General features: G+C 42.3%; 1 protein-coding gene across 3 annotated transcripts; it reads right to left on the reverse strand.

The window, feature by feature from the left end:
- Positions 1 to 368: 368 nt before the first annotated feature.
- Positions 369 to 23,389, reverse strand: ATP23 (ATP23 metallopeptidase and ATP synthase assembly factor homolog). Of its 3 annotated transcripts, none has more exons than XM_061416648.1 (6): positions 22,992 to 23,389; positions 17,410 to 17,455; positions 16,608 to 16,689; positions 10,301 to 10,438; positions 2,609 to 2,692; positions 369 to 826 (listed from the first exon to the last, which is right to left on the reverse strand). In XM_061416648.1, the coding sequence occupies exons 1-6, from the start codon at positions 23,176 to 23,178 to the stop codon at positions 623 to 625; spliced, it is 741 nt and encodes a 246-aa protein (XP_061272632.1). In that variant the 5' UTR covers positions 23,179 to 23,389; the 3' UTR covers positions 369 to 622. The 3 variants fall into 3 exon arrangements, with proteins under 3 accessions (XP_061272632.1, XP_061272633.1, XP_061272634.1); XM_061416649.1 differs by lacking the exon at positions 22,992 to 23,389 and adding an exon at positions 17,171 to 17,299 and having other exon boundaries at positions 17,410 to 17,440; XM_061416650.1 differs by lacking the exon at positions 16,608 to 16,689 and having other exon boundaries at positions 22,992 to 23,034.
- Between the last annotated feature and the right edge of the window lie 2,342 nt (positions 23,390 to 25,731).

Consider the following 25,731-nt stretch of genomic DNA (forward strand, 5'->3'; position numbering starts at 1 on the left):
TGTTTCCTCAGGCAAGCAAAAGAACAGCAAAAATAAACAGAAGGGACATCAAACTAAAAAGCCTTTGCATAGCAAAGGAAACCATCAACAACATGAAAAGGTCACCTACTAAATGGGAGAAGATATTTGCAAATAATATCTGATAAGGGGTTACTTTAAAAATATACAAAAACTCATACAACTCAACATCAAAAAACAAACAACCTGATTTAAAAATGGACGGAGGATCTGAAGACATTTTTCCAAAGAATTCATACACATCACACAAGGGCATACTTCACAGGTTTCATAATCAAGTATTAAAATAATCACATATAATAAAAACAAATCACTATCATAAAAACAAAACACAAGTAATAACAAGTATATTGTAGAAAATTTTAAATGAACAATTTATTTGCTTTATTTACCAACTGGTAAATAAAGATCCAAGCCGCAAAGATACAATGGTTGCCTTTGCGTTTAAGGCAATTTCATTTCTCACCACAGTTACTTTTTCTGATGTTAGAATCAGCATCTTCTGTGTCTTCCCTGTATTTAATTGATCGTTTATGTTTGTCCACTTAGGAACCATACTTTCTTCATGATCACTGAAGCTCTATAGTATAAAATATCATTTTCTTCATATATTTGAGTAGTATCGATCCCGGTTTTGAAAGTCTCTATGAGCATATCTTGCATAGGTCTTATTATGAGGGATCCTTCCAAAAGGTTCATGGTCATTGAAACAAGACTCAAAAACTTCATCAACAGCTTTCTGAGCTACTTCTTTGTTAATGTTCCTAACAGCCAGGATAGAACGAATGGCTCTGTCTCGCACACAAGTCTAAGGAGCAAGAAAGTATATAGCGTTAATGAAAATTTACTCATGAAATAGTAACACTTCACAAAAGGTCTGAACCACGGTCAAAATTAATTTTCTCTCATGTTATTTTATTCATTTCTATCAGTCCAAAAAATAAAGATGCAATTATGGAGCATGTTTAGCTCAATCTAAAATTATTTAGGTATAAGAAAGATCTCCTCTCCTCCCTTCTTCTTATCTTTCCCAATGATGATAAGTTCTAGGAAATGTCTGCTAAACAGTAACTCCCAATTTGAAAAATCATAAAAAAACGTCTATAAATAAGGTTCTGGTTGAATTTTTTTTAACTTGAATAAATCTGAAATATACTGCTGTGCCTCTCTCTCTCAATTTTTCATAGCTGACCATTGCTAGATAACTTTTCCTTTGACAGGGGCATCTCCCCTGAAGGCAACAGGAAACCACACACAAAATTTGAAGGTTTTCTAATTTTTCAGGGGGGAAAAAAAAATCAAACAACTTTTTTCTTGGGCACACACTATACAAAAGCTAGGCCTGTTCTCCCACTGCCTCCACCTATCTTCATCCTATTGCCCGCTGTATTCATCCACTGCTACTTCCAACCCAAAGTAAAAAGAGGAGAGATTTCTTTCAAAGACTCTCGGCCCCGGATCACATGCCTTATATGCATTAGCCTCTTCTTGGGGATGTGCTGAGTGTACCCTGCTTCCGCTCTTTCCACTGAGAGCCAGAACACACGGCCCATTCAAATGCTGCCTGAGCTGACTTCACCAGAAGAGCAGGGATTGGAGGGCACAGATGCCATGTGGCTCAGGACAAGTCAGTGGCACATCACCAAGTGGACCTGACACAGGCTGAAAGCGTAACAGCCTTATCTGCTCAGTCACCCTTCCCAGGCCCCAGGTTTGCCTTCTGACTCCCATTCACTGAGTTCACAGTTTCTCTTAGTTCACTGTGACATTCCACCTTCCTCCCCAGAGCTGAGTTGAGTTACTCCACCAAGGACCTTCCTGTTGTTGTTCCAAGCCTGTCCTTTCTACATCTGGTTGAAACTGTTATCTTGATACCCATGTACATCACATACTGGTCCAGCAACCTCTTCCCATAGAAAAGCTCTGACCAGCCTTTCTCCTCAGTGTGGACACAGAGCCCCTTGGTTGCTGTGGAAGAACTGCTCACATTCTTCACCAGTCCATCAGTTCTAAATTTCCTCTCCCCATGTCCATTTATCGGTGACCTTAAAAGCTTTCCAGCAGGACTGATCTGGCCTATAGTTTTCATTTTGTTTTGTGTACAAAATCTCTCAGCTCAGTTCTTCAGAATTAAGTCTGTGCCGATCCAAAGCTTTGCTGTCACATCACACAGCCTTTATAAAGGTGCATTAATACACACTGCGCTGAAATGCAGTCTCTGTTCTCACAGGTATTACTTTTTTGTCTCAAGAACAATGATAGTTTGAAAACAGAAGTCCAGGACTGTTAGAATAGAAGTAAGACAGGATGTGATTTCATTTCTATTCATTATCTACCCCCGTCCAAAATGATCCCATGCGAGATATCATAGCTCTTTTCACTGTGAAAATCTCCCAGTCACAGAGCTTCCCCATAATTATAAAAACATAACTGAATTCCCTCTGTTGGCTTAAGTGATATAAATGTTGTATTCTGTTCAAATAATAGTTCTTTCACATTTCAAATACTAAATGTACTTCTCATTTTTCTATGCATTATTTCCACTCATAGCACTCTTGACAGTTAAGCGATTTCATATGTTAGTTTTTACCTGATGGTGTTGTTTTAATCCAAAATGCAACCTGAATATTTCATTTAAAAATGAGCAGTCTCCACTAAGGTTAGCAGCTCGAACCTGTCACAAAGACAGAAAGAAGACAAAAAGAAAGTAAGCATTTGTGCTCTACACCTTATATCAACTGATTTTTTTATTATAAAATAATATAAAATTGGCATATTTTTCTGAGGACAGAGTACCTGTAAGATTTTAACGCTACTGACTTACGAAGTTCTTAAGAAAAAGAGCAAAGGGCTTCTCTGGTGGCTGAGTGCTAAAGAATCTGCTGCCAATACAGGAGACATGGGTTCGATCCCTTGTCCAAGAAGATCCCACATGCCGTGGAGCAACTAATCCCATGCGCCACAATTACTGAGCCTGTGCTCTAGAGTCCAGAAACCGTAACTACCAAGCCTTTGTGCCATAACTGCTGAGGCCCATGCTCTGCAACAAGAGAAGCCGCCACGATGAGAAGCTGGTGCACCACAAGTAGAGTTTAGCCCCTGCTGGCTGCAGCTAGAGAAAAGACGGCATGGCAACGAAGATCCAGCACAACCAATAAATAAACAAATAATTACTGAATCCAGAAAAGCATTTAAAAAAAAAAAAAACAGACAACTATAAGCTATGCTACAAAACACCAAATATATGGGGGGAATCACCTATTCAAAAGGAATTTTCAAAATGTTTCTCTGGAGCCTTAATGACAGAACTAATTTCTTTTGGAACCAAAAGTCAGAGTTGGACTTCTGAGTTAAAGATTATGGTCTCTACAATCTTTACAGATACTCTGTTCTCACTTCTAGCAATGACCAAAAGGACTCAAGAAAGCGTTCTTCCAAAGACCTACAAACTGATTTTCAACATGCTCATAAAACAGAACAGTACCTAAGACACTCAGGCACACAAACCTCCCAGGCCTCCTAGCCCAAACCCCTGAAACTCTCCCGTACCTTCCCTTAAACCCATGTAAGTTCATGACCTTCCTCCAAGGCCTCAATTGGCCTATGAAAAATTAATGGGTACAAGAATCAAGAACATTCCAAACTGGTCATGCTATGAATATGACCAGTTTGGAAGTTGGCCTGAAGTTAGCACATATTTTCTAATTTGCTGTATCTTTAAGGTAAGAAGCAGCTTTGTGTATGTACTCAGTCATGTTTTCCAACTCTTTGCAACCCCATGGACTATAGTCCACCAGGCTCCTCTGTCCATGGAATTTTCCAGGCAAGAATACTGGAGTGGGTTGCCATTTCCTAATCTGAAAAGCAGCTTTAATATGTGAAATAGTTGTGGAACTACCCACATTCTATAGCCAGCCTGGCCACAATTTTGCTCATTCACTGCAATCAGATAGCCCACTTCCTGTTACTCCTATAATAACATAGCTTCATTCCTCTGAGGAGCTCAAAGCACTTAACACACTTTAACTAGCTAACAGGCATTCATTCTTGTAACACCCAAGAGAAAGAAATATTCAAAAGCTCAGGTTTCAGTCTTTTTTCCAAATCATATGAGTTATAATCAGATGCAGTGAGGCTGCTTATTAATTTCAAGGGAAAGAGAAAATAATCTAAGTTATGAAATATAAGCTTGAAATTTATATTAATTTTTTTTAGCTTCTCAGCACATTGCACTCTTCAATTAATGAAATGCAAGCATGAAATACAAATGTCTTTCTAGGAGCATATATGTATGTATTTCTGAAAGCAATCCAATCCACATAGGAAGGTAATAATAAATATCTTCCTATGTTGTATTTTTCATACTGTTTATGGGGTTCTCAAGGCAAGAACACTGAAGTGGTTTGCCATTCCCTTCTCCAGTGAACCATGTTTTGTCAGAACTCTCCACCTTGACCCATCCACCTTGGGTGGCCTAACACAGCATGGCTCATGGTTTCATTGAACTAGAGAAGGCTGTGGTCCATGTGATCAGTTTGATTAGTTTTCTGTGATTGTGGTTTTCATTCTGTCTGCCCCCTGATGGATAAGGATAAGAGGCTTTTATGGAAGCTTCCTGATGGGAGAGACTGACTGAGGGGGAAACTGGGTCTTGTTCTGATGGGCGGGGTCATGCTCAGCAAACCTTTAATCTAATTTTCTGTTGGTGGGCAGGGTTGTGTCCCCTCCCTGTTGTTTGACCTGAGGCCAAAACTATGGTGGAGGTAACGAAGATAATGGCGGCCTCCTCCAAAAGGTCCCCTGCACGCACTGCTGCACTAAGTGCTGCACTTGTACCAGGCAACCGCCAACCCACGCGTCCACCAGAGACTCCTGGACACTCATGGGCAAGTCTGGGTCAGTCTCTTGTGGGGTCACTGCTCCCTTCTCCTGGGTCCTGGTGCACACAAAGTTTTGTTTGTACCCTCCAAGAGTCCGTTTCCCCAGTCCTGTGTTAAGTTCTGGCGGCTCTATGATGGGATTAATGGCAACCTCCTCCAAGAGGGCTTATGCCATACCCCGGGCTGCTGCACCCAGAGCCCCTGCTCCTGCAGCAGGCCACTGCTGCCCTGTACCTCCACAGGACACACTCAAACACCACAGGACACACTCAAACATTTAATATCATCTTGAAAGTGAAAGTGAAGTTGCTTAGTCATGTCCGACTCTTTGTGACCCCACGGACTGTAGCCTGCCAGGTTCCTCTATCCATGGGATTTTCCAGGCAAGAATACTGGAGTGGGTTGCCATTTCCTTCTCCAGGGGATCTTCCCAACCCAGGGATCAAACCCAGGTCTCCCAAATTGCAGGCAGACTCTTTACAGTCTGAGCCACCAGGGAATCCTATATAGCTACTAGCAGGCTGCAGATGAGAGAAAGGAAATGTCTCAAAACTCAGAGATTGGCACCAGGCCCCTCACCCACAACATGCATTTTGAGATAACACTGGCACAAAGTGAGTTCTCCCAGGCCATACAATGATTGACATGAATCTTGAAGAAAGGCAGGTTTCCAAGCAAAGACATGCAAACACTCAGGGGCTGGTCTGGTTCAGTCTCTGTGGAGTCTCCTGGTGTGCACAAGGTTTTGTTTGAGACCGCCAAGTGTCTCTGGCAGGTATGGGGTTTGATTCCTAATGCAATGTGGCCCCTCCTACCGTCTTGCTGGGGCTTCTCCTTTGCCCTTGGACATGGGGTATATTTTTTGGTGGGCATTCTCATGTCAACAGTTGTGCAGCAACGAGTTGTAATTCTGGAGTTCTCACAGAAGATGAGCACACATCCTTCTACTCCGCCATCAAAGATAGGCAAAGATAGGCAAAAAGATAGGACACTGGAAGATGAACTCCCCAGGTCGGCAAGTGCTCATATGCTACTAGAGAACAGTGGAGAAATAACTCCAGAAAGAATGAAGAGACAGAGCCAAAGAAAAACAACACCCAGTTGTGGATGTGACTGGTGATGGAAGTAAAGTCTAATGCTGCATAGGAACCTGGAATGTTAGGTCCATGAATCAAGGTAAATTGGAAGTAGTCAAACAGGAGATGGCAAGAGTGAACATTGACATTTTAGGAATCAGTGAACTAAAATGGACTGGAATGGGTGAATTTAACTCAGATGACCATTATATATACTACTGTGGGCAAGAATCCCTTAGAAGAAATGGAGTAGCCTTTACAGTCAACAAAAGAAATGCAGTATTTCGGTGCATCTCAAAAACAACAGAATAATCTCTGTTCGTTTCCAAGGCAAACCATTCAATATCGCAGTAATCCAAGTCTATGTCCCAACCAGTAATGCCAAAAAAGCTGAAATTGAACAGTTCTATGAAGACCTACAAGACCTTCTAGAACACACACCCCAAAACAATGTCCTTTTCATTATAGGGGACTGGAATGCACAAGTAGGAAGTCAAGAGATACTTGGAGTAACAGGCAAATTTGGCCTTGGAGTACAGAATGAAGTAGGGCAAAGGCTAATAGAGTTTTGCCAAGAGAACTACCCCCTTTTCCAACAACACAAGAGAAGACTCTACACATGGACATCACCAGATGGTCAACACCGAAATCAGACTGATTATATTCTTTGCAGCCAAAGATGGAGAAGCTCTATACAGTAAGCAAAAACAAGACCAGGAGCTGACTGTGGCTCAGATCATGAACTCCTTATTGCCAAATTCAGACTTAAATTGAAGAAAGTAGGAAAAACCACTAGACCATTCACGTATGACCTAAATCAAATACAGTGGAAGTGACAAATAGATTCAATGGATTGGATCTGATAGACAGAGTATCTGAAGAACTGCGGACAGAAGTTTGTGACATTGTACAGGAGGCAGTGATCAAGACCATCCCCAAGAAAAAGAAATGCAAAAAGACAAAATGGTTGTCTGAGGAGGCCTTACAAATAGCTGAGAAAAGAAGAGAAGCTAAAGGCAAAGGAGAAAAGGAAAAATATACCCATTTGAATGCAGAGTTCCAAAGAATGGGAAGGAGAGATAAGAAAGACTTCCTCAGTGATCAATGCAAAGAAACAGAGGAAAACAATAGAATGGCAAAGACTAGAGACCTCTTCAAGAAAATTAGACATACCAAAGGAACATTTCATGCAAGATGGGCACAATAAAGGACTGAAATGGTGTGGACCTAACAGAAGCAGAAGATTTAAGAAGTGGCAAGAATACACAGAAGAACTATACAAAAAAGATCTTCATGACCCAGATAACCATGATGGTGTGATCACTCACCTAGAGCCAGATATTCTGAAATGCAAAGTCAAGTGGGCCTAACGAAGCATCACTACGAACAAAGCTAGTGGAGGTGATGGAATTCCAGTTGAGCTAGTTCAAATCCTATAAGATGATGCTGTGAAACTGCTGCACTCAATATGCCAGCAAATTTGGAAAACTCAGCAGTGGCCACAGGACTGGAAAAGGTCAGTTTTCATTCCAATCCCAAAGAAAGGCGATGCCAAAGAATGCTCAAACTACTACGCAATTGCACTCATCTCACACACTAGCAAAGTAATGCTCAAAATCCTCCAACCCAGGCTTCAAAAGTACATGAACCGTGAACTTCCAGATGTTCAAGCTGGATTCAGAAAAGGCAGAGGAACCAGAGATCAAATTGCCAACATCCATTGGATCATAGAAAAAGCAAGAGAGTTCCAGAAAAACATCTACTTCTGCTTTACTGACTACGTCAAAACCTTTGACTGTGTAGATCACAACAAACTGTGGAAAATTCTTAAAGAGATTGGAATACCAGACCACCTGACCTGCCTCCTAAGACATCTGTTTGCAGATCAGGAAGCAACAGTTAGAACTGGACATGGAACAACAGACTGGTTCCAAATCGAGAAAGGAATACATCAAGCCTGTATATTGTCACCATGCTTATTTAACTTATATGCAGAGTACATCGTGTGAAATGCTGGGCTGGATGAAGCACCTGAAATCAAGATTGCCGTGAGAAATATCAGTAACCTCAGATATGCAGATGACACCACACTTATGGCAGAAAGCGAAGAAGAACTAAAGAGCCTCTGGATGAAAGTGAAAGAGGAGAGTGGAAAAGTTGGCTTAGAATTCAACATTCAGAAAACTAAGATCATGACCTCTGGTCACATCACTTCATGGCAAATACATGGGGCAACAATGGAAACAGTGACAGACTTTATTTTGAGGGGCTCCAAAATCACTACAGATGGTGACTGCAGCCATAAAATTAAAACACTTGCTCGTTGGAAGAAAAGCTATGACTAACCTAGACAGCATATTAAAAAGCAGAGGCATTACTTTTGCCAACAAAAGGTCTGTCTAGTCAAAGCCATGGTTTTTCCAACAGTCATGTATGGATGTGAGAGTTGGACTATACAGAAAGCAGAGTGCCAAAGAATTGATGCTTTTGAACTGTGGTGTTGGAGAAGACTCTTGAGGGTCCCTTGGACTGCAGAGATCCAACCAGTCTATCATAAAGGAAATCAGTCCTGAATATTCATTCGAAGTACTGATGCTGAAGCTGAAGCTCCAATACTTTGGCCACCTGATGCGAAAAACTGACTCACTGGTAAAGACCCTGATACTGGGAAAGACTGAAGGTGGGAGGAGAAGGGGACGACAGAGAATGAAATGGTTGGATGGCATCACCAACTCAATGGACATGAGTTTAAGTAAGCTCCTGGAGTTGGTAATGGACAGGGGAAGCCTGGCGTGCTGCAGTCCATGGGGTCACAAAGAATCGGACACAACTGATTGAACTGAACTGATGTTGCATTTTTGAAATGAACTGTTTTATTCTACGGAAAGCTAGCAACTTTACCTGTGGAAGGCAGCACAGCAAACCCATCAAGAACCTTGATTGTAATCTTGCCTCTGCCACTTACTAACCATGGTATCTAAACAAATGCCTCACTTTTCACATAAATAAAATGGGAATAACAGTATCTACACCTCAAGGGATTGTTGTGAAGATTAAATAAGAACCCACAAACAGAACAGTGTTAGGCATACAGCCCTCAGTAAATGTTTATATCAATTTTATAAGAAATGTTTATTCCATAGGAAAAGATGTTTTTTTATATTTTTTATAATTAGTCATAGTCATATAATAGTCAAATCACTATTATTAGGATTTCAGTTCAGTTCAGTTCAGTTCAGTTGCTCAGTCATGCCCGACTCTTTGCGACCCCATGAATCACAGCACGCCAGGCCTCCCTGTCCATCACCAACTACCGGAGTTCACTCAGACTTACATCCATCGAGTCAGTGATGCCATCCAGCCATCTTATCCTCTGTCGTCCCCTTCTCCTCCTGCCCCCAATCCCTCCCAGCATCAGAGTCTTTTCCAATGAGTCAACTCTTCACATGAGGTGGCCAAAGTACTGGACTTTCAGCTTTAGCATCACTCCTTCCAAAGAAATCCCAGGGCTGATCTCCTTCAGAATGGACTGGTTGGATCTCCTTGCAGTCCAAGGGATTCTCAAGAGTCTTCTCCAACACCACAGTTTAAAAGCATCAATTCTTCAGTGCTCAGCTTTCTTCACAGTCCAACTCTCACATCCATACATGACCACAGGAAAAACCATAGCCTTGAATAGACGGACCTTTGTTGGCAAAGTAATGTCTCTGCTTTTGAATATGCTATCTAGGTTGCTCATAACTTTTCTTCCAAGGAGTAAGCGTCTTTTAATTTCATGGCTGCAGTCACCATCTGCAGTGATTTTGGAGCCCAAAAAAATAAAGTCTGACATTGTTTCCACTGTTTCCCCATCTACTTGTCATGAAGTGATGGGACCAGATGCCATGATCTTTGTTTTCTGAATGTTGAGTTTTAAGCCAACTTTTTCACTCTCCTCTTTCACCTTCATCAAGAGGCTTTTTAGTTCCTCTTCACTTTCTGCCATAAGGGTAGTATCATCTGCATATCTGAGATTACTGATATTTCTCCCAGCAACCTTGATTCCAGCTTGTGCTTCTTCCAGCACAGTGTTTCTCATGATGTACTCTGCATATAAGTTAAGTAAGCAGGGTGACAATATACAGCCTTGATGTACTCCTTTTCCTGTTAGGATTTAAAGGTTATATTTAAGACAAAAATTGTATTCAATAGTTAAAAATGGAAATCGAAGACCAACATGGAATTATAACAAGAAAACAAATATGTTTAAATAAATCATACTTGAATAAAGTGTTCAAACACACAATGTTCAGGGTGGGGGAAAGTATCTTCTACAATAAAACTTACCTCAGAGCAGGCCAAATGTCTGACATTGGTGAACCAATTGACGTGAGCACGACAATGATCGAACGCGTGAATGAGCTCGTGGGTGACCACTCTGTTCATGTGGGCCTGATTACGGATATTATTCTGACACAGAACAATCTAAGAGGCACCAAAATGAGAGAAGTTCAGTTATTTCTAAGAGCTCCTCTCATTTCATAAGATTCCACCTTCACTCTCACCTGAGGGGGCTCACTGCATGGAAAGCCTCACTTACTCTTCTCTATCGAGCCCACACCCACCCCACCATCAAGGCCCAGTCTTCTCCATACATGCCAGGAAGCCTTCCCCAAGGGCTCTCCTCTCCTTGGACTGCACAGCACTTAGTTTAAGGACATTTATTCACATACCATCCTCGCTGGGTGGACTGCACCACTGTCTTGGACTCTTAATAATATTTAACCATGGACGGTGGAATGAGGCAGAGATTCAAATTCCAGCCCCACTCCTTACTAAGTCAGTGACCTTGGGCAAGTTTCTTAAGCTTTATGTGCCTCAGTTTCCTCAACTATTAAAAGGAGATGACTTACATTACCTACCTCATAAAACTGTGAGAATTAAATGAGAATATATGTAAAATGCTTCTTATCAAGTTTCTGAATGAGCAATCAATCAACAATGCATGACCACACTGTCCCATTCTACTAGAATTGCCAGGAAAAGTCCTCAGAAAGACCTTCAGAAAGAAGTGCAAAAAGCCAACAGCACACTGAACAGGAGGACCCTATAAGAATAACAAAGACATGAGGGGTCCTAATAATAATAGTTTCTACTTACTGCGTACTTACTATGTGCCAGACACTGGGACATGTCCCAGGTATTTTATATACATTCATTCAGCATTCAATTTATTCAACTAATATTTATCAAGACCTATTAGATTTACAGTCTACAAATGGAGATAGAAATTAATCAAATATTTACTAAAATGCTTGAGCACATGCAATAACAGCTGTTATGAGTACATACAATGGAGTACCAGACCTGATCTGCAGAGTTGGGAAGTGGTTCTCTGCAGAAGGAATGTTAAAACTGGGATCTAATGGATGGATGAACAGGAGTTAAATTGGAGGAGAGGGGAAGGGAGCATTTCAGAGACAGAATAATACACGCAAAGGCTAGGGGGAGGGTTGAAGGACAAGAATGTTTGAGAAGGTGAAGGTAGGCCTATAGGACTGAAGCACAAAGTTGGAGGTGGTAGGCATGAGGTAGGGCTGGTGAGGTCATCAGGGCCAAGTCACTCTTTATCCTGACAGCAATGGGAAGTCACTGACAGGGAACAGTGAAACAGGGGGTGTTTTATTTTGCTTTCATCCTTTTGACCACAGTTGGAAAAACAGGCATAAGATGATCCAAACTGGATGCAGAGAGACTAACTGAATGAGAATAAAGTATTCTAGGCAACAGATAATAGTGCCCGAGCTAGGGTGGTAGAAGCCTAAAAGGTATTTAGGAGGTAGATTGCACAAAATGTGGTGCTGGATAGAAAAGAAGGGAATCAGAGGTATCAACGATGACCCCTAAAGTTCTAGCTTGGGTAATAGGATGGATGGTGGTACCATTCACTGATATATGCAAAACTAAAAGACCAGGTTGGGTGGAGATGGAGGATGGTAAAAATCATCAGTTTGGATTTGGACATGTAAGGTCTGAGATGCCTTTAAAACTTGCAAGTGTAGGTGTGCAGTGAACACTTGGCTCTACGGATGTGGAGTTCAAGACAGAGTTCTGACCTAGCAAAACAAATGAGATCACCTTGGCAGAGTGCAGGAAAGAAAAGAAGGGGCTGTAACACTCTGGATTAAGGGACCTCAACATTTAAGGGCTGGTACAGGAAGCTGAGCTACCAAAGGAGCCACTGCAGGAGTGCTGCATACCGGAAACCGTGGCAAGAAAAGTGGCGTTAGCTGTTCAAGTCAAGTGAATGCATGAGATATGAGCCAGCAATGCACTCTAGGCAGAGACCCTATAATAACTCCTGCCTGTGTGCTTCAGGAGAGAAAGTGAGGAATTCACAGCAGCATTGCTTATAACAATACAGTTGGAAATGACATTAGAGAGAGTAAACTCTACTACAGACATCAAATCAGATCAGATCAGTTGCTCAGTTGTGTCCGACTCTTTGCGACCCCATGAATCGCAGCACGCCAGGCCTCCCTGTCCATCACCAGCTCCCGGAGTTCACTCAGACTCACGTCCATCAACTCAGTGATGCCATCCAGCCATCTCATCCTCTGTCGTCCCCTTCTCCTCTTGCCCCCAATCCCTCCCAGCATCAGGGTCTTTTCCAATGAGTCAACTCTTCGCATGAGGTGGCCAAAGTACTGGAGTTTCAGCTTTAGCATCATTCCTTCCAAAGAAATCCCAGGGCTGATCTCCTTCAGAATGGACTGGTTGGATCTCCTTGCAGTCCAAGGGACTCTCAAGAGTCTTCTCCAACACCACAGTTTAAAAGCATCAATTCTTCGGCACTCAGCCTTCTTCACAGTCCAACTCTCACATCCATACATGACCACAGGAAAAACCATAGCCTTGACTAGACGGACCTTTGTTGGCAAAGTAATGTCTCTGCTTTTGAACATGCTATCTAGGTTGGTCATAACTTTCCTTCCAAGGAGTAAGCGTCTTTTAATTTCATGGCTGCAGTCCCATCTGCAGTGATTTTGGAGCCCAGAAAAATAAAGTCTGACACTGTTTCCCCTGTTTCCCCATCTATTTCCCATGAAGTGATGGGACAGGATGCCATGATCTTCGTTTTCTGAATGTTGAGCTTTACGCCAACTTTTTCACTCTCCACTTTCACTTTCATCAAGAGGCTTTTTAGTTCCTCTTCACTTTCTGCCATAAGGGTGGTGTCATCTGCATATCTGAGGTTATTGATATTTCTCCCGGCAATCTTGAGTCCAGTTTGTGTTTCTTCCAGTCCCGCGTTTCTCATGATGTACTCTGCATAGAAGTTAAATAAGCAGGGTGACAATATACAGCCTTGACATACTCCTAACTGTTGCTTCCTGACCTGAATACAAATTTCTCAAGAGGCAAATCAGGTGGTCTGGTATTCCCATCTCTTTCAGAATTTTCCACAGTTTATTGTGATCCACACAGTCAAAGGCTTTGGCATAGTCAATAAAGCAGAAATAGATGCTTTTCTGGAACTCGCTTGCTTTTTCCATGATCCAGCAGATGTTGGCAATTTGATCTCTGGTTTCTCTGCCTTTTCTAAAACCAGCTTGAACATCAGGAAGTTCACAGTTCACATATTGCTGAAGCCTGGCTTGGAGAATTTTGAGCGTTACTTTACTAGCGTGTGAGATGAGTGCAATTGTGTGGTAGTTTGAGCATTCTTTGGCATTGCCTTTCTTTGGGATTGGAATGAAAACTGACCTTTTCCAGTCCTGTGGCCACTGCTGAGTTTTCCAAATTTGCTGGCATATTGAGTGCAGCACTTTCACAGCATCATCTTTCAGGATTTGGAATAACTCAACTGGAATTCTATCACCTCCACTAGCTTTGTTAATAGTGATGCTTTCTAAGGCCCACTTGACTTCACATTACAGGATGTCTGGCTCTAGGTCAGTGATCACACCATCGTGATTACCTGGGTAGTGAAGATCTTTTTTGTACAGTTCTTCTGTGTATTCTTGCCATCTCTTCTTAATACCTTCTGCTTCTGTTAGGTCCATCCCATTTCTGTCCTTTATCGAGCCCATCTTTGCATGAAATGTTCCTTTGGTATCTCTGATTTTCTTGAAGAGATCCCTAGTCTTTCCCATTCTGTTGTTTTCCTCTATTTCTTTGCATTGATCGCTGAAGAAGGCTTTCTTATCTCTTCTTGCTATTCTTTGGAACTCTGCATTCAGATGTTTATATCTTTCCTTTTCTCCTTTGCCTTTCGCTTCTCTTCTTTTCACAGCTATTTGTAAAGCTCCCCACCCCCCCAGACAGCCATTTTCCCTTTTTGCATTTCTTTTCCATGGGGATGGTCTTGATCCCTGTCTCCTGTACAATGTCACGAACCTCATTCCATAGTTCATCAGGCACTCTATCTATCAGATCTAGGCCCTTAAATCTATTTCTCACTTCCACTGTATAATCATAAGGGATTTGATTTGGAATAATATACACAACAGTGACACTAAATAAACCAGGGATGCATACAAGACAGAAGAATCTCACAATGTTGTACAGAAGAATTAAGTTACAGAGGACTATATCCTGTATAATTCCATAGAATGACAGAGTATTACATATGACCCCAAGTATATATAAAGCTTAAAAGCAGGCAACAAAGGACTTTCCTGGTGGTCCGGTGGCTAAGACTCCACGCTCCCAGTGCAGGGGTCCGGGGTTTGATCCATGTTCAGGGAACTAGATCCCACATTCCACAGCCAAAGGTTTTATGTGCTATGACTAAAGACCCCACATTTTGCAATGAAGATGAAAGATCTCACTTACCACAACTAAGACCTGGTGCAGCCAAATAAATAAATTTTTTTTAAACTTTTTTAAAAGCAGGCAACTACACAACACAATGTTTCACTATATACATAGATGTTAAAACCATTCAGACAAGCAGGGAATGATTATTACGAAAGTCAAAAATAAGGAAGGGGGGCTATGATCCAAGAAGGGACACACAGGCTTCTAAAGTCCCAGCACGGTTTTATTTCTCAAATCTGTGTGGCAGTTATACAGATGTTAATTTTATTATTAGGACTTAAAGCATACATATAGGTTTGTTATTCTTCTGTATGAATGAGTTACTTCACAACAAAAATTTTAATTAAAAAGAAAAAGAGTTCCCAACTGTGTATAACACTGCTGAGAAATAAGATGAAGATTCAAAAGGTGTACTCTATTTAACCCCAAAAGGGAATGAACTCACCAGGACCCACCTGGAGAGCTATAGGTGTTACAGTTATCAATTTACAAATGAGGAAAGGATAAGAAAACTGTAGTACATATACACAATGGAATACTACTCAGCCATTAAAAAGAATGCATTTGAATGAGTTCTAAAGAGGTGGATGAAACTGGAGTCTATTATACAGCGTGAAGTAAGTCAGAAAGAAAAACACCAATACAGTATACTGATGCATATATATGGAATTTAGAAAGACGGTAACAATGACCCTATATGCGAGACAACAAAAGACACACAGATGTAAAGAACAGTCTTTTGGACTCTGTGGGAGAAGGTGAGGGTGGGATGATTTGAAAGAATAGCATTGAAACATGTATATTATCATACGTGAAACAGATCGCCAGCCCAGGTTCCATGCATGATATAGGGTGCTCAGGGCTGGTGCACTGGGATGACCCTGAGGGATTGGGATGCGGAGGGAGGTGGGAGGGGGGTTCAGGATGGGGAACACATGTACACCCATGGCTGATTCAAGTCAGTGTATGGCAAAAACCACTACAGTACTGTAAAGTAATTAGCCTCCAATTAAAATAAATTAATTAATTTTTTTAATTTACAAATGAGGAAACTGAGAATAAAATAAATAACTTGCCCAAGCCCCATAGCTAATAAGCAGGGGAATAAGGATTTGAACTCAAAGTCTATCTGACTCCAAAACTCAGACATCTCACCCCTCTGTTATGTTGCTCTTTCCATGATCTCCCTGCAACAGCTATAAATAACCAAAATACACATAACGTCCCCTAGCAGGAAACAATTAAATGTAGTTAAGTGTGTTATATACTCATTATGGAATCAGTGACATACAACACTTATATTTACCCTCATCACATGACATATCCATCTACCACCTCGAGACTCTGTCAGAACCCCCCACTGACTTAAAACTAGCATGTTGACTTGAGTGTACTTTACAAGAGAAATCTCATTTAATTCTCATAACCGTTCTGTGAGATAAATACAATCACTACCCATATATTACAGATGAGAAAACTCACTCTCCTTATCAAAAATTCTCAAAGATGCATCATTTCCCACTGTGTAAAGATGAAACTCTTTATCCTGACATTCAAAGCCTCCCACCATATAGCAGCTGAACTGCACAACATCCCCAATGGTAACCACACCCACCTCCAAGAATTTAACCTGCCTCAAATTCTATCATTGTCTGCATTCATGTCTTGTTTCCCCTGTGAGATGTGAGGACCTTAAGGGTCAGAATCGTCATTAACTCATTTTTTTTCAATCCTGCACAAAGTCTACCAAGTAGAATGCCTGGCATGTGGAAGGCACTCAGCAAACATGAGGAGAACTGGAGGAAAGAAAACAACTGGGTAAAACGCCTACCTGAGACACTGAAGAGTCAAAACCTCCACTGACATTTCCATTACAATCTTCACAAGAAAAGTGTCTGTCTTTGTTAACAGCACTAGAAGGCAAGAAAGGATTAAAGAGACCACGTCCAGAAGCAGTGTCCATGGGGCACAGCCGTGGGCCAGGAGACCCAGATCACCCACATCTCCACCACTGCCACACAGGACACCTCGGGAAAGCACCTGAACACCTTCAGCACTTAGTTCTCTCGTCTGTAAAATAAGGAAACTGTCTTTGCAAAATCGATCCCAGTTCAAATGCTAGGCCATGAGTCCATAAAGCATTGGCTCGACTAATGAAGACCACATTGGAAATATGCTGGGGTTTCTGCCCTCGGGCCAGAATGTTAAGAAGGGGAGCTCAGAAGTCACTTTTTCTGATCCCCTCAAAGTTGAACAACACCCGGAAGGCTACTGCATGCATAACAAACTGAGACTTCGTCTCTATTAAGGATAATGCTGAGACTGGCATAGTGAAAAAACCAGGTTTGGTAATTAGTTACGATAAAGATTTTTAGTATTGTCTTTACTAAATACCTGAGATGAATGGTGGAGCCAGAGATGTGGAGTTAGGGCAGAAGAGGTCCGGAGAGAACAAGGCCTGCCTGGAGAGAATGCGGCCAACCACCACCAGCACCACCTACCATATGGAAAGGGCTTTGTGGCCTGAAGTGAAAAATCCGAAGTAGTTCCAGTTTGTGGGGGATGGGGGAGAAAGGAGTGGTTTGTTTTCAGCAGTCAGAATATAGAGAAGTACTTTAAAAAGATTTACTTACCAACCTGAATGCTTCATGGCATCAAGTAGAAGTTTGACATATGGATCTAGAAAGATATTGATTCAATTACATATGGTAATTGAAAAAAAACAGCAGCAATTAAATTATCCAAATATTATAAAAGAAAAAAATACCTCTCAAATCTTAGTGAAGTAATACTAATATCTAATTTTAAGTAACACTAATCAGTAATTAGTAATAATTTAAGTAACATTAATATCTTAAAATTGATTAAAAAATAAATACAAAAAGATAAGCTTAAATTAACATAACAGCAGGTCTTTAATGAAATGAAACACTCACAGAAATACCAAAATGTTCCATCAAACATCTTAGATAATATCAAATGTTTCTCAGTTAAATGCTCAAACACCATGTGTTAAAATATATACCAAAAGACATGTACAAAATATACCAACATGACTGTGGTCATAGCCACAGAAATGAACAGCAGCACAGTATCCAGATTAGAGGAAGGCAGTAAGTGGCCCCACTGTGGTCTGCCCTCATCTGTACACAGCATCCCATTCTGAGTACCACACTCTAAACAGGGCCTGCCAACCAAAGCTGTTCCACAGGGGAAGGTGACTGGAATAGTTCAGGGCTTTGTTCCACAGGAAGCAAGAAAGGGATTTGTAGATTTGGAAAGGAGAAAGAAGATATACAGATGGCCAACAGGCACATGCAAAGAGGTTCAACATCTCTAGCTATTAAAGAAATGCAAATCAAAACTACAATGAGATATCACCTCACACCAGTCCGAATGGCTATCATCAAAAAATCCACAAACAACAAATGGTGGAGAGGGTGTGGAGAAAAGGGAACCCTCCTACACCGTTGATGGGAATGTAAATTGCTACAGCCGCCATGGAGAACAGTACAGACGTGCCCTAAAAACCTAAAAATCGAGCTACCACATGACCCGGCAATCCCACTCCAGGGCACACATCTGGAGAAAACCATGTTCCAAAAGGATTCATGTATCCCAATGTTCATTGTAGCACTGTTTACAAGAGCCAAGACGTGGAAGCAACCTAAACGTCCATTGACAAAGGAATGGATAAAGAAGATGTGGTACATATAGACAGTGGAATATTACTCGGCCACTAAAAAGAATGAAATAATGCCATTTGCAGCAACATGGATGGACCTAGAGAGTGTCATACTGAGTAAAGGAAGTTAGAGAAGGAGAAATACCATATGACTTCCCTTATATATAGAATCTAAAAAGAAACGATACAGATGAACTTACAAAACAGAAAGAGACTCACAGACAGAAAACAAACTTATGGTTGTGGGGCAGAGTCGGGGTGTGAGAAGGGATAGTTAGGGACTTTGGGAAGGTCATGTACACACTGCTGTTTTAAAATAGATAACCAACAGAAACCTATTGTAGAGTACATGGAACTCTGCTCACTGTTACTTGCCAGCTTCAGTGGGAGGGGAGTTTGGAGGAGAATGAATACATGTATATGTATGGCTGAGTCCCTACGCTGTCCACCTGAAATTACCACAACATTGTTAATAGGTTATACCTCAATACAAAATAAAAAGATTAAAGTTAAAAAAAAAAAAAAAGATTTAACTAAGGCCACAATAATTTCAAGTATCTGAAGGGGTGTCATGTGGGAATAGATTCTGCCAACATTTCTTCAGAGAGCAGAACAAGGACCAAAGGGCAGAAGTTACATGGAGCACATTTCAACTCGGCATGAGAAAAGGTTTTTCCAACAATTACAGCAGTCGATACAAGGGCCTGGTAGCCTCAAAGGGCTTCAAAGATAACCTGTTCCAACAGAGCTCTAAAACACTCTGGTCAATTGATGGCACAAAGGTTTCTGGTCAGTGATGGGGGTGAAAAGGCCTAGACAACTCCGGAGCCCCCCACCACCACTTCTAAAGAATCTATGAGCCTGTTAAAATTACAGGAAAATATAAGGAACCCAAGTGCCTCTAACATCAACTTTTCACATAGATGTCCTGTCTGAGAATATAAATGCACAGCAAATTACATGACGTAAGCAAAAAAAAAAAAAAAAAAGATATTAAGGTTTTCAAATGCTGAAAGCAAAAAACAGGTAAGTAAAAGTATTGTTGGATGAGAAAGTTAGGTACTGGTTACTGCTTTTCTAACCTGACCCCTCTTAAAGAGTGTTAACAGTAAAACAATTATTATTAATAAATTCTACTTAGTGTATATCAAGTATCAGGCACCATACTAAGTGCAGTATTACTGAAGCACCTGAGAGTTTTACAGAACTAAAATGGGTTCAAAAGTCCAGTGTCCTCTTTTAAAAAAAAAAAAAAAATTGCTGGGAGCACATTGGTTTGGTTCTTCAAAGAAGGACCTACAGTATTTAGAATGGATGTGCTTTGGAGAAAAATAAAACAAATGTCTCCCTTGAGGCCTGATCTCTTTCATCACACCCATCCCAGGGATAGGATTTTAAAGCTGCAGGTTGATGCTTTAATACACTAACAGGTTCTCCAGCAGCTTTCCCCTTGGAAGGGTGAAGCAGGTTAATTCCTACTGGGACTCAAGTTCAGCACCTGGCCCTTCTCACTTCCTATCTCAACTCTTGCTCCACTTTTTGGCTCTTCCACTGTAAAAAACAGCTACAGTTTCTTTATTCAGCTCCTGATACACTGGCTCTTTAAACTTATAAAACCTATTCCTCACAACAACCCCAAAAGAGGTACTTTCACCCCTTCCCAACTCCCTTTTCCTTTTCCTGATAAAGACAGACAGGATCAGAGAGTTAAATCACTCTTCCATATGTAACAAGGAAAGGGATCAAAATTTAAACCCACTTCTAAATCTGCAGCCCATGTCCTTTTCACTGCATTCCACTTTGGAACATTTTAAAGGCAGGGTCCCAACTACTCTCTGTATTTGCCCAAAGCAGAATCTAGGAGGCATTTGATACATATTTGCAAAGTAAACACAATGTCATCATTCCCCTCTACTCCCCTTTCTCCTTCCCTGATTCCTGGAGATGCAGGTAATCTCAAGAAGGATGGAAAACTCACTGAGTGGTTGACTTTTGAACTGTCACTGGCCAGCCATAAAACAGTAGTCTTGTTTTGGGACAAACAAGTTTGTCTTTGATTCTCTTAATGTATCTAAAGTAAACTCGGGAAGTCTCAGTTCAGTTCAGTCGCTCAGTCGTGTCCGACTCTTTGCGACCCCATGAATTGCAGCACACCAGGCCTCCCAGTCCATCACCAACTCCCGGAGTTCACTTAGACTCACATCCATCGAGTCAGTGATGCCATCCAGCCATCTCATCCTCTGTCGTCCCCTTCTCCTCCTGCCCCCAATCCCTCCCAGCATCAGAGTCTTTTCCAATGAGTCAACTCTTTGCATGAAGTGGCCAAAGTATTGGAGTTTCAGCTTTAGCATCATTCCCTCCAAAGAAATCCCAGGGCTGATCTCCTTCAGAATGGACTGGTTGGATCTCCTTGCAGTCCAAGGGACTCTCAAGAGTCTTCTCCAACACCACAGTTTAAAAGCATCAATTCTTCGGCACTCAGCCTTCTTCACAGTCCAACTCTCACATCCATACATGACCACTGGAAAAACCATAGCCTTGACTAGACGGACCTTTGTTGGCAAAGTAATGTCTCTGCTTTTGAATATGCTATCTAGGTTGCTCATAACTTTTCTTCCAAGGAGTAAGCATCTTTTAATTTCATGGCTGCAGTCACCATCTGCAGTAATTTTGGAGCCCCCAAAAATAAAGTCTGACACTGTTTCCCCTGTTTCCCCATCTATTTCCCATGAAGTTATGGGACCAGATGCCATGATCTTTGTTTTCTGAATGTTGAGCTTTAAGCCAACTTTTTCACTCTCCACTTTCACTTTCATCAAGAGGCTTTTTAGTTCCTCTTCACTTTCTGCCATAAGGGTGGTGTCATCTGCATATCTGAGGTTATTGATATTTCTCCCGGCAATCTTGATTCCAGCTTGTGCTTCTTCCAGCCCAGCGTTTCTCATGATGTACTCTGCATAGAAGTTAAATAAGCAGAGTGACAATATACAGCCTTGACGTACTCCTTTTCCTATTTGGAACCAGTCTGTTGTTCCATGTCCAGTTCTAACTGTTGCTTCCTGACCTGCATATAGGTTTCTCAAGAGGCAGATCAGGTGGTCTGCTATTCCCATCTCTTTCAGAATTTTCCACAGTTTATTGTGACCCACACAGTCAAAGGCTTTGGCATAGTCAATAAAGCAGAAGTCTAGGGCCTTGTAAAAAAGTTAAGAATCTCTAGTGCAATGTCCCTGGATTTAGAAACTGGTCAGCAGATGGTGTCCCTATGTAACCCACAGCAATGGTTCTTAACCTTTTCAGGTTCATGGGCATCTCAGAACATCATGGGGCTATGAACTCTCTCCCCAGAAAAATGCCCTTAGGAGCATACAAACAGGAGTTTCGTAGTACATATCAGAAGTTTCCACATTCTGAAGCCCATCCGTGTATGAAGGTTAAGAACCCCTTTCAACAAAGAGTAGGACTGCAAAACTGTCTTTGCACTGCCAGCAGCAGTGAGCCAGGACAAAACAGGGCAGGACACAACCCTTAGAGAATGACAGAGCTGTGTGGACATGACATAAAATGGTTAGAACCAATTAGGCCCAAGACAGCAGAAGATCCAACTTTCAGTAGATCTTGAGCCTTATTATATACTCATTTTAATTTATCAGCATGCTAAATGACACATCGCACAGCAGTTCCAAGGCTAACCATAAAAGGCCAAACAGTGGGCTCTGGCCCCAATCCTGGAAATCCCCACCCTGTCTCCAAAAGAGTTGGAATAATCCTCCCACTCATTAGCCTATGAAATTATCTAGCCCATAAAAACTAACCAGCCCATATATCCAGGCCACCCTCACCACCTAAGACAGACCACCTTCTGTCTATGGTACAGGGATCTCCCAGGGCCTCCCTTCTGAGACAGCCCACACTGTCTATGCAGTTTGTATCTCTCTCAATAAATCTACTTCTTACCTATCATTTTGCCTCCTGCTCAACTCCTACTGCAGTGAGACATAAAGAACCTGAACTTCCTGAGACCAGGTGTGCGATTGCATTTAAAAGACAGTAGGTTCCGGTCCCAGCCTGCAGGGCTTAAGTCCCAATCTGAGTTTTAGCTGGGTTCAAATCCCATCTGAGTTGCGCGGTTTCAGCAAGTATGCTTTAATTAACGTAGCTCTTTAAAACTCTGCTTCACCTGGACTCTCCAGTCCCCATATTAATGCACAATTTACCTATGAAATGAGAGGATCTGTCAGAGTGTCACGGACAGGGCTAACTCCTAACCCGACTCCTCATTCACGCCACAAGCAAACAGTCCTGAAGAGGGCCTCAGCGCCTTCTCTGATCGAAACTGAGGCTCAGCCCCCCACACCCACCCCACGATGCCAAATCTGCCTTAACTCTGCCCCTGGGGCCAGAACCCGGCCCCGCCACACCTGAGCCGAACCCCGAGCCCCCTAGCGGAGGGGTGCGGAGGCCCCTCCCTGCCCGCCCGGTCTCAGACCCCACCCTGCAGACGCCCAGCCCCCGGGTCAAGGCTCCTACTTGTGGCCAACGTCTTTAAGAGCATAAGCTGGCACTTCTGGTTGTTGGTGAAGAAACTGGAGAGGAACCCTTGCTGTGGCTTCCCCTGAGCCAGCCGCTCGGAGAAGACTTGGCACCCGACGTGTTGCTGCTGCAGCTGCTCCCCTGCCACGGAGCCCGGCTCGCGCTCATCCGGAGCTTCTGCCATGCCGCCCACGGACTTTGCCGCGGCTTCTTCCTCCCGCTTCGGGCGACGGAGGGCGAGAGAGGGAAAGGTAACCTCCCTCCCACCGCCCAGGCCCTCCCTCTGCCAGGTCGAACCGGCGCCAGCCCTGCCGCCGTCTCTGGGCGGGGCCAAGGACGTTCAGTGGCTGGGGTCTGCAACCAGGGAGACAGACGGAGTGCCGGGCTAGAAGCGCGGGGCGGGGCGACGGTAACGGGGCGGGGCGGCGAGTGCTGGGCGGGGCGATGGTTCCTGGGCAGGCCTAGAGGGGCGGGGCCAGGCGCCAGCTGGCTGAGCAGGCCTGTACCCTCGCAGAATGCAGCCGGCCTGTTGTGGGCTTCGCCGCTGTTCCTCGGCGTGCTTGTGCGATCCTCACAAGCCTTGTTCCGCAGCCTCGCTTCCTCGTGCACACTCCTTCCTTACCTCCTGACCAGTGCTGGCCATTAAATACCCTTCTCCCCGTGAAGGTTTTTGCCATTTTCCGACTTCCTGCTTTGTCCACCAGCAGGCTAACTGCAGTCTCTGGTCCACCTCTCTCTTGACGCCCCAAGCCATATTGAAAGCACTGTTTCCCGGAAACATTTGAAAACTGCAATTATAACGATTGGTCACGCTAAAGTCCTCAAAATATAAGACCAAACTCCTTTTTTATTTTGCCTCATTTAGGCCATTCGCCCACCCTCTTTTTTTGCCACCAAAATAACTCTAATTGATGAAATAAATTCATATTTTATAGCAAGACAAGAATAATTTAAACATAAATTTTTTCTCTGCCAGATCGGGCCTTTTCCCTCCCCCTTAGAGTGTGTTGTGTATCTGCATTAACCAGAGCTTATAGTCCTTCTCAATCTTGTATAGTGTCAGGATGATCCACTACTTTATAACTCCTTGAGAGATAACCTTCCTTCTGTCAATAATTCATTTGATGTATAACCCTTTATCTCAAAAACTTCTCTAACTGTGCTGTGACCTCTAAGGGGTGGGGCAGTCCTCAGCTTTCTGAAAGACTGTCTCCCAGGTTATAAACCTCAGGTTGTCTCAAATTAAATTTCCATTTCTTTCTTAGATCAACTATTAATTTTTTAATCAACATAACAAAACACAACATTTTAACTTATACCTCCAAGCCTTAACTCATACTTCCATCCTTAAGCCCTCATCCTCGGTCCTTACGGAGAAGGAAATGGCAATGTACTCCTGTATTCTTGACTGGGAAATCCTGTGGACACTGTCTGGTGGGCTACAGTCCATGGATCACAAAGAGTTGGACACAACTGAGCGTGCACACACACACACACACACACCCCCTCAGTCCTTGAATTCCAGGTCCTGATCAAATCTACCTAATCCACAGGGCATTCCCAGATACCTTAATCAAAATTAATCTCTCCTGATTTCCCAATGTACAAAGTACTTTGTACCTATTATGGCTTCATCAATACCTGACAGGTTTTAACTAACTTGTGTTTCTCTTTTTCCACTAAATTCACTCAGTTCAGCTCAACATTTATTCAGCACCTTCTATGATGTGCCAGGCATGGCAGCAGAAACATAAGAGAACTTTTGAGGTTGAGAGGAGCATATGATTTATGTAAGAAAGGTATCTAAATCATAAAGATTCAAGAGATATTGAGGAATAAGAACAGTACCTATGTGTCAAAGGTGCTCAATAAATAACTAAATTCATTGAGATGCTCAGATTACTCATTCACATGAAACATAACATTATGAACACCTCCTATGTACATAGACTGCTAAAGCTATACGAAAAAAGCTACTTTTTATTAAGCTGAGATATGTTATTTGTTATCCCTACCACAACCCTGCAAAATAAATATTAGTATATTTTGCAGATGAAGAAAGTGGGCTCAACAAAACTGAATAGTTTATCCAGGACCACACAACTAGCTCTAATGTAGTTAGAGAACTAAAATATACAAATATGGAAAACTAGACCGTTATGTTGTTGTTGTTGTTCAGTCGCCCAGTTGTGTCAGACTCTTCGAACCCATGAATTGCAACAGTCCAGGCCTCCCAGTCCCTCATCATCTGCCGGAGTTTGCCCAAGTTCCTGGACTTTGCATCAGTGATGCCATCCAGTCATCTCATCCTCTGATGCCCTCTTTTCCTTCTTCCCTCAATCTTTCCCAGCAACAGGGTCTTTTCCAGTGAGTCAGCTGTTCATATCAGGTGACCAAAATACTGGAGCTTCAACTTCAGCATCAGTCCTTCCAATAAGTATTCAGGATTGATTTCCTTTAATATTAACTGGTTTGAACTCCTTGCTGTCTAAGAGATTCTCAGGAGTCTTCTCCAGCACCGCAGTTCAAAGGTATCAATTCCTTGGCATTCTGCCTTCTTTACCATACGGCTCTCACAACCGTATGTGACCACTGGGAAGACCATAGCTTTGACTATATGGATCTTTGTCAGCAGTGTGATGTCTCTACTTTTCAACACACTGTCTAGGTTTATCATAACTTTCCTGCCAAGAAGCAGTCGTCTTCTGATTTCATGGCTGCAGTCACCATCCACAGT

Source organism: Bos javanicus, chromosome 5 (assembly GCF_032452875.1).
Source record: "Bos javanicus breed banteng chromosome 5, ARS-OSU_banteng_1.0, whole genome shotgun sequence".
Classification (NCBI taxonomy): Eukaryota; Metazoa; Chordata; class Mammalia; order Artiodactyla; family Bovidae; genus Bos; species Bos javanicus.

What these genes read in the sequence shown, in the direction of transcription:
- ATP23 (XM_061416648.1), bottom strand. Translation starts at nt 23,178, where the DNA reads ATGGCAGAAGCTCCGGATGAGCGCGAGCCGGGCTCCGTGGCAGGGGAG. An exon ending in TTGACTCTTCAGTGTCTCAG is followed by an intron (nt 10,439 to 16,607) that starts GTAGGCGTTTTA and finishes GGTGCCTCTTAG; the next exon opens with ATTGTTCTGTGTCAGAATAA. An exon ending in GATTAAAACAACACCATCAG is followed by an intron (nt 827 to 2,608) that starts GTAAAAACTAAC and finishes CTTGCTCCTTAG; the next exon opens with ACTTGTGTGCGAGACAGAGC.